This window comes from Magnolia sinica, chromosome 7 (assembly GCF_029962835.1).
Source record: "Magnolia sinica isolate HGM2019 chromosome 7, MsV1, whole genome shotgun sequence".
Lineage (NCBI taxonomy): Eukaryota > Viridiplantae > Streptophyta > Magnoliopsida > Magnoliales > Magnoliaceae > Magnolia > Magnolia sinica.
This window is the reverse complement of record NC_080579.1, coordinates 5,525,695-5,534,445: the sequence shown is the minus strand read 5'-3', so window position 1 is coordinate 5,534,445 and position 8,751 is coordinate 5,525,695. Positions and strand designations below refer to the sequence as shown.

Genomic DNA, 8,751 nt, shown 5'->3' with positions numbered 1-8,751 from the left:
TTGATTTAAGAATGAATTGCTTCTTTCCCTTTAAGTGGGTCAATAACTACAAAACATGGCCATTAATTGGTGAAAATCATGACTGGTTTTGGATTTAAAATTGATTAATATACATATGATGGTTTAAAAATATACAGCTCCAAACTACTCTTTCCAATAGAGATGAGGGATGGTGCAAGTACACACACTCACCGATGGCATGCCCTTCATTCAAGCCTTTTCAATGGAAACCACCAGAAGAGGCCAATTTTGAAACTCTAAGGTGATTTACCTGACGAGCAGTGCACTGCGGGATCCACCATGTTCGGACCCATAGAAGTAGACAACTTCAAAATTCCAGCAATGAGTCACCAGTAATTCCTGCAAGAGCATTCTCCATCCACAAAATGGTGGAAATGGTGGGTGTCCCTCAAAACAATCACTCTCTTTGCAACCCTCGAAATAATCTTCATTGCAGAGTGGCAGTCTGGACATACACGTAGATTTTTAGTGATCCGTATGGGCATCCCACTGCTTGTATGGATGAGGCCAAAGACAATAGCAAGCTTTTCACTGTGCCCACAGACCCACATAGCCTTCATCTCTTCATCCACATCATGTAGCACAACGCCAGTAGCATTGGGGACATATCCTGCATCTTTCATCGCTTCCATTAGCTCCTTCCAAACCCTCTTGAATTCCATCGATTGGCGGAATGCCACACCTCCCCCAGCCACAAATGTGTGGACTCTGTTCTTTACCTGAATCCAGCTACATCCCAACTCTTTTCGAATTCCTTTCTTCTCCATCATCTCTCTCACCTCCTTAACATCTTCCCATCTTCCCACTGCTGCATACATGTTCGATAATATCACATAGTTCCCAGAGTTATTTGGCTCCAGCTCAAACAACTGCTTAGCCACATTTTCTCCAAGCTCAAGGTTGCGGTGGAGCTGGCATGAATTGAGCAGTGATCCCCAAATGCTGGCACTCGGGCACATGGGCATGTTCTCTATCACGCCTAATGCCTCCTTGATATGTCCTGCTCGACCCAAGAGATCAACTAAGCATGCATAATGCTCCACGGTTGGAGAAACATCAAAGTCCCTCTCCATTCTATCAAACAAGCTCTGGCCTTTGGCCATGAATCCTGCGTGGCTGCAACCTGAGAGCAGGGCAATGAAGGTGACACCATCAGGCCTAATGTCTGCCTTGACCATCTCATCAAACAACTCCAATGGTTTGTTCACTTGCCCATTGATTGCATAGCCCATAAGCATGATGTTCCATGACGTCAAATCTCTATCAAGCATTTTGTCAAACAGCTCCTGACTGAATTTCACAGCTCCGCACTTGGCATACATGTCCATGAGCGAGTTCCTTACAGGAACATCCGGTTCTGCTCTTGCTTTTATGATCTGAGCATGGATCTCTTTGCCAATAGAAAGAGCTGTTAGTCGTCCACAAATAGGAAGAATTGTAGTAAGAGTAACCCAACTAAAACCTATGCTTTCATCCTGCATCATCCTAAACAATTCTAGACACTCCACTGCTCGGTCCTGGCTAATAAGGCTAGCAAGCAACGAATTCCAAGAAGCAATATTTCTTTCAGGCATTGCATCAAACACCCGACGGGCATCATCCAAAAACCCGAACACCCCATACAACCTAAGAAGTGCATTGTTCACCACCTGATCCGGCACGTCTTCAGATTTCAATACCTGGGCATGGACTGCTCGGCCAAGCCCAAACTCCATTGAACAATCAGAGCAGGCCTTGAGCACGGCCGAGAAGGCAAAGTTGCCCGCCGGAACAGACTGGCGCTGCATGTCTGCATAGAGATGGATAGCTTCCTTAACAAACCCATTGCTCGAATAGGCAATCAACATTGCCGACCACACCGATGGAGAGATACGGCAGCAGGTGGCAACGCATTCATCAAACACACGACGAGCGATGTCAATGCAGCCACAGACGGCATACATGGTGATGAGCTTGGACTGAAGGGCAGGACTGGTGTGGAGGATGCCTCGAGAGAGGAGGTGGAGGTGGAGTCGCTTCCCATCTTGTAAGGATCGCTTGGTAATGCAGGCGTGAAGGAGGAGAGAGTATGTCTGTAGAGATTCTGGAGATGATCGCGAATCAAGAGAACGCAATGCATCATTTAAGTTGCTGAATTTGGAAAGGGATCTTTTAAGCTTGAAGTGGTGTTGATGGTGTTTTCTTTGTTGGTTGGTGAAGAGAGGAGCGGTGAAGGTGTTGGATGGTTTCAGAGCAAGAGATACGATGCTAGTACACATCTCGTCTACTTGCTTTTTGTAAAAATGGCGGTTGGAGGTCTTTCATGAGAGCGGATTAGATGTTACTTACCATAATCGTGTGGGGCCCACCTTGATGAATTTTTTGTATATCTACGCCGCCCATCCGTTTTTTCAGCTCATTTAAGGGCGTTATTCTAAAACTTAAGCAGATCCAAATCTCCACTGGACCATACCATTGGGAAAAAGTGGCGAATGACCGTTAAAAGCATTTTTTTTTAAATCATTAAAGTTTTGTTTTTAATCAAACAGATACTTTTGTTTTCCTTTCATCCAGGACTTATTTACCTTATTAATGGGTTGGATGTAAAATAAACATTACGGATCTGTTTACGTCGGGCCATGGAAAGTTTTCAATGGTGGTCGTTCAATTACCACTGTTTCCTGTGATGTGGTCCACTTGACATTTGGATCTGCTTAATTTTTTTAAATGTGCACTGAAATTGGCTGAAAAAACGGATGGACGGCGTGGATATACACTACATCATCAAGGTGGGCATCACGGGTATTAGTAGGGCTGTCAACAGGCCGGGCCTCGGTTGATCATTGCCCGGTTCTGATCTATTTCGGGCTCGGCTGTCGGGCCAGCCCTATTCAAAATTCTGATTTTATACGCTGAGCCCGGCCTATTGACACCAAAAATCACTACACCAAGGATACACTTCTATGATAGATTGGTGGCCCATTTGGCCAATGGCGGATTGAAATGAAAAACAAAAAGTTTTGAAAAATGCATTTAATCAAGAAAATTTTGAGTAGCTGCATATCAGAACATACACGGCTAAAGTATCGGGATAAGGTATTGAGTATCTTCAAGTAGTGAGGTCCTCTTTGGCGGATTCTATGGGATTGGATTGTATTAGGGTGGATGGCAGCATTTTCAAGGTAATGATGGTTGCGTTAGTGGATTGCTGGCAATCCCACGGAATTGCTATCTCCTAGGATTAGATCATTGAGTCTGTTTGGCACGCCCATCCAATCTTGGGATTGCACCTTTTAATCCGTTGTACCAAACATGTCCAAGGCAAAATTGAATGGGATTAAAATGGATTGGATGGATTTTAAGGTAATGATAGTAATATCAGTGGATTGCTAGCAATCCCATGGTGATGTCAGTGGATTGCTGGCAATCCCATGAGATTGTTATATCCTGGGATCAGAATCCAGAGCCTATTTGACACGCCTGGCTAATCTTGGGATTTACCTTCCAATCCAAGGCCAATCCAAGTCCCGTTGGCCTTGGATTGGAAGGGATTGAATGGTTTTAGGGTGGATGGCATGGATTTCAAGGTAATGATGGTGTTGTCAGTGGATTGTCTTAAGACCCATGGGATTGCTATATCAAGTCTGTTTGGCACTCCCGGCCAATCCCGGGATTAAACCTTCTCATCCCTTTCAATCCCTCGAGCCAAACACGTCCTAGGCAAATTCGAACAAATTAGGGTGGATTGGATGGGATTTAAAGGTAATGATGGTGTTGTCAGTGGATTGTCTTAAGATCCATGGGATTGCTATATCCCAGGATTAGATCACCCAGTTTGTTTGGCACGCCTGGCCAATCCCAGGATTTAACTTCCAATCCCTTCCAATACCATCTAATCAGCCAGGCCAAACGGCCCTAAAAGGGTGTAAACACTCTTCAATAAATATACACAACTCACTTATTGTTGGTACTATCCTTCATCAGGCCAGATAAAGGATCTAAACACTCTTCAATAAATATACACAACACACAACACAACATAGTAGCACCCCCCACCCAAATCAGCTGTGTGTGTTCCCTCCCAACTTGTTTCTTCTTCTTTGGTCAACCTGACTTTTGGATAGTTTTGGGTCCCTTTGTTATTTTGGGGTGCAGCATTAGATGGACGGATTGGATGTCATTAATATATCAAGTGGGCCCCACATCACCAGAACCTACAAAGTGAAAGCCACATCAGTGGAACTTTCATTCTATCCACTCTGTCCATCGGGTGCATTGGCTTATTTTAACCGTTGAAACCAAAATTAATCACCATCCAAGACGTTGGTAGACTACACCAAAGGAAACCGCTGTGATGGAACACTCGCACATAATTTTACGTAGGACCCACTGCAGTGTTTATATTCCATCCAATCCGTTCATCGACTGTTCCTCATCAGGATGAACGAATTAAACCAAAAATCAAAGTATTAAAATTTTTAGGTAGGCCATGCCATGCGAATTTAGAGTTTTTAGTAAATCTTATGGACAGTCCCACTTGGGTGTTTAAATGGATTGGTAAGGGAGGACACAGGTTTCCTAGGAAGGCCTTCCTGCACAAGAAGGGAGGTAATGACGGGCGCGGATTGGATACTGACAAGGTCAGTAGCCAAATTGCTACTGAAGTGACATCACCAAGCTCTGTGGACCCTACCATGATGCATGTGTTGTATCCATACTGTCCAACCATTTGTAGAGATCGGTTTATAGCATTGCAAAGAGAATGAGATAGATCTAAATTTCAAGTGGACACACCACAGAAAATTGTGGGAGCGGTCACGGCCCACTGTTGAAACATTTATAGGGCTTACAGTGATGTATTTTTTAGATCGATCCTACTCATAAGTTAACATGGAGATGGATGAAGTGAAACAAAAATATCAGCTTCATCGGAAACTAATGTGGCCCCTAAGAAGTTTTGAACGATGGATGTCACTGTCCCCACTATTTTCTATGGTGGGATCCACTTGAACTTTAGATCTATCTTATTCTCTTTGTAATGCCATAAAATGATCTCTAAAAATAGTTGGACGGTATGGATACAACACATGCATCATGTTGGGGTTCACAGAGCTTGGTGACGTTACTTCAGTAGCAATTCGGCTACTGACCTCGTCAGTATCCAATCCGCGCCCATGAATGACCAGTGCCAAGGAAAGTTTGTTGTTGTTGTAAGAAATCCTTGTTCGGTAAGCAGCTTTTAGCACGGACAAAAGAGGAACTCTGATACTCTACCAATGTGATGTATGAAAAGCAGGCATTTATAAATTTATTTGGAATTACAAATGTAGCATATAATTTGTTAATTTGTTTAAGTGTGGATTATAAACCAAAATTAAACTGGCATGATTATCTATCTAATTATTGGTTTAGAATTCGACTCCATATATAGTGCGTGTGTTTGTTTTGTAAGTATGCTAGAACTAATTGCGGTTTGATTCAAATCTATAGTCGCTAGCCTTTGGCGTCAAAATAGAGCGGTGCAAATTAAATGACAGTACACCAATACCGTTTATTCTACCAACTATAAAATGCATTATCAGGTAATTCGTGAAGGATTAAGCTCTTCCTTCAATTCTTTCTTTTTGGCTTAGAGGTTAAGAACTTTAGAAGGTGCAACAAATACCATTTGAACATGGATGAGCATTAGAGCTTATGATTAAAAGTGATAAGACTTACCATCACCGTCCTTGCTTATAACAGTGGAGTACTTCAGCATGACAACGAGCGAGTAATGGGTAATATCGAAGTTACAAACTAATATCAACCTAGCATATGAAGATATGCATATGATTCCTAAGGCTATGTTCTTCCTTTAAATCTTGTATAAAGGTGTAGATGGAAGAGAATTATAACTATTAACTAAACTACTTCTAGACTTTAAGGGGGCATTTGGCACGTGGTATTAGATGGGATTAGGTGGGATGGAATTGCAGTTGGTCCATGCCAATTCCACTCAATGTTTGGGTAGACTGGAAAAGCTTGGAATTAGATTACATGGAATTGCATCAGGTCCTGTGCCAATTCCACTCAATCTTAGCAAGTTGTGTAGGTCCCGCCATAATGTGTGGGCTATATCCACACTGTCCACCCATTTTTTGAGATCATTTTAGAGCATGGGCCAAAAAATCAGGTAGATCTAAAGCTCAAGTGGACCCCACCATAGAAAGCAGCGGGGATTGAATACCTACCGTTGAAAACTTCTTTCAGGCCATATAAGTTTTGGATCTACCTCATTTATCGGCTCATGCCATAAAATGAGGTTACAAAATAGATGAACGGTTTGGATATAACACATATGTGTTATTCTCAATAGTTTCAAATGATGGTGAGTATATCCATTCAATGTATCACAGTATTACAAACATAGCACGAAATTAAGCTAATCCCATGGTAACAGGGACAATCCCTGCCATATGTAATAATTATGTTTTTTAAAATCCCATCCCACCTAATCCTTCCCAATACCATATGCCAAACACCCCCTAAGGGCCTGTTTGGCCGGATCGATCCCACGGTATTAGGAGGGATGGATCGCGATATCTCGGGATATGCATGACCAGCCAAACAGACCCAGTGAACTTGTCCCGGGATATAAGCAATCCCATGGATCTTAAAACAATCGACTGACATCACCATCATTACCTTAAAGTTGATCCCATCCCTTGGTTGGATGGATTGGAAGGTAAAATCCCGGGATATGCCGAGCGTGCCAAACAGACCAAGTGAACTTGTCCCAGGATGTAGCAATCCCATGGATCTTAAACCAATCCACTGACACCACTATCATTACCTTAAAATCTATCTCATCCCTCCTAATCCCATGGGATTCGCCTGGCCAAACAGGCCCTAAGGGACTACACTGATGAGCAGTAGAGAGAATAAGTGTTCCAAGAGATTGAATAAGTAGTGCTGCACCGATTTGTTTGATTGAAAGTTTTTGTTGTTGATTTGATTCTCCCTTGATGATGTAATCTCCTTTGCTATTTATGGATTTTCCAGCAACATCACAAAGATAACCATTATTTATGCGGTGACATTATATATTGCCAATCATAATATGATGATTGCTTTTAGTCATTTATGCTTTCAATTGTCGATTATGCCCTGCATAACCCTTAAAACTTCGGATGGGGATTGCATCCTAACCCCCGCCAAGATGATAATCTGTCTAGGTAGGGCTGAGGGGCCCACTGTGATGTAAGTGTTTTATCCACACCGTTCATCATTTTTCTCAGATCATTTTAAACATTGAACCAAAAAACAAGGTAGGAAAAAGGTCTTAAGTGGACCACAAATTGGGGTTTGAACATCCACCATTAAAAACTTATTGGGAGCCAGAGAAGTTTCGAATGAAGCTGATATTTGTTTTTTTCACTTCATCCACGTCTACATGACCCTATGAATAGGTTGTAGGGTAAAAAAATAAAAAATAAAAAATCACGGTGGCCCTTAAAAAGGTTTCAACGGTGAATGTCATTATCACTGCAGCTTCCTTTAGTGTGGTCCATTGGAGCTGTGGACCTACTTAATTTTTTGGATCATACCTTAAAATGATCTTAGAAAAATGATTAACGGTGTGGATAAAACACTTACATCACGAAGGCCCCCACAGAGCCCTAAAATTTCTTGTTCTTATATGTAGGTTACCCAAATGCCACTATTATTCAAAACCTAATCATTAATGAGCTATTCTTCCTGCGTAATCCTATTCAAAGCTGCTTTAAAGTTAGTCCATACTTATTTTGGTTTTTATTTATTTATTTATTAAAATAATGCATCCATGTTTTGTTACAGTAGGAGAGCCTTCCCATTCCTATGGATATAGATAACACTCCCACATTACCTAGAGAGAGGTAAACGTCCAATCTAACACTAGTGGCCGTTTATTATACAACTAGAAATGAGAAATATTTAATGATTCTATTTTAATAGACAAGAAATTGTTAATTGAAATTCTCTCAATCTCCACTATTTCGTTTGTCATAGTCTGCCTGATTTTTGTGCTCCCATCTTATTGTGAACTTTAGAGACTGATGGATGGTTGGATTTCTCACGGGCATTTTTGGTGGACTCCACCTAGCTTTGACCTGCAGGCAACGGTGGACATTCAATCAGCACTATTGCCTGTGTGCAACCCTGCCAAGATTCAAATCTGCTATGTTTCCGGCTGGACAAAAGGATGGATGGTGTGGATTTCTCATAGGCATCCCATGGGCCCCACTGTCCAGTGGGCCCACGCAAAGAGATGGAAAACAAGATGGACAGGGAGGTTGGATGTGCAGCCCTGTGATACCCAAGGAAGGTTTTAACGGCAGACATTCAATCCCCACTAGTTTCTGAGGTGCAGTCCATCTGAGTTTTTGGATGTAGCCCACCAAATGGGCCAGCAAGGTGGATGGACGGCTGGATGAAATACACGAGTAAGGATGGATCCGGGCCTGTCCACGGTTTCCTGAGGTATGGCCTACCTGAGAACTGGATCTGTCTCATTTTTGGGCCCATATCCTACAATGATCTAGCAAAATAGATGGTCAGTGTGGATGAAACACAAACAAGCAGGTGGGTCCCACGAGTGGGCCACCTGCCTTTGCTGCAGAAGGGGGCAGCACCCCTGGGAAGGCTTCAGTGGGCGGACATCGGTTATTCCCAGTGGAGTTGGCCCACCTGAGATCCGGACCCCCTCATTTTTGGGACCCCGCACTGAAATAA

General features: G+C 42.6%; 1 protein-coding gene across 1 annotated transcript; it reads right to left on the bottom strand.

The window, feature by feature from the left end:
- Positions 1-2,344, bottom strand: LOC131250931 (pentatricopeptide repeat-containing protein At3g14330). Its single transcript, XM_058251331.1, has one exon. It carries the CDS (start codon positions 2,277-2,279, stop codon positions 348-350), a length of 1,932 nt encoding a protein of 643 aa, XP_058107314.1. The 5' UTR covers positions 2,280-2,344; the 3' UTR covers positions 1-347.
- Positions 2,345-8,751: the final 6,407 nt, after the last annotated feature.

What these genes read in the sequence shown, in the direction of transcription:
- LOC131250931 (XM_058251331.1), bottom strand. Translation starts at nt 2,279, where the DNA reads ATGTGTACTAGCATCGTATCTCTTGCTCTGAAACCATCCAACACCTTC.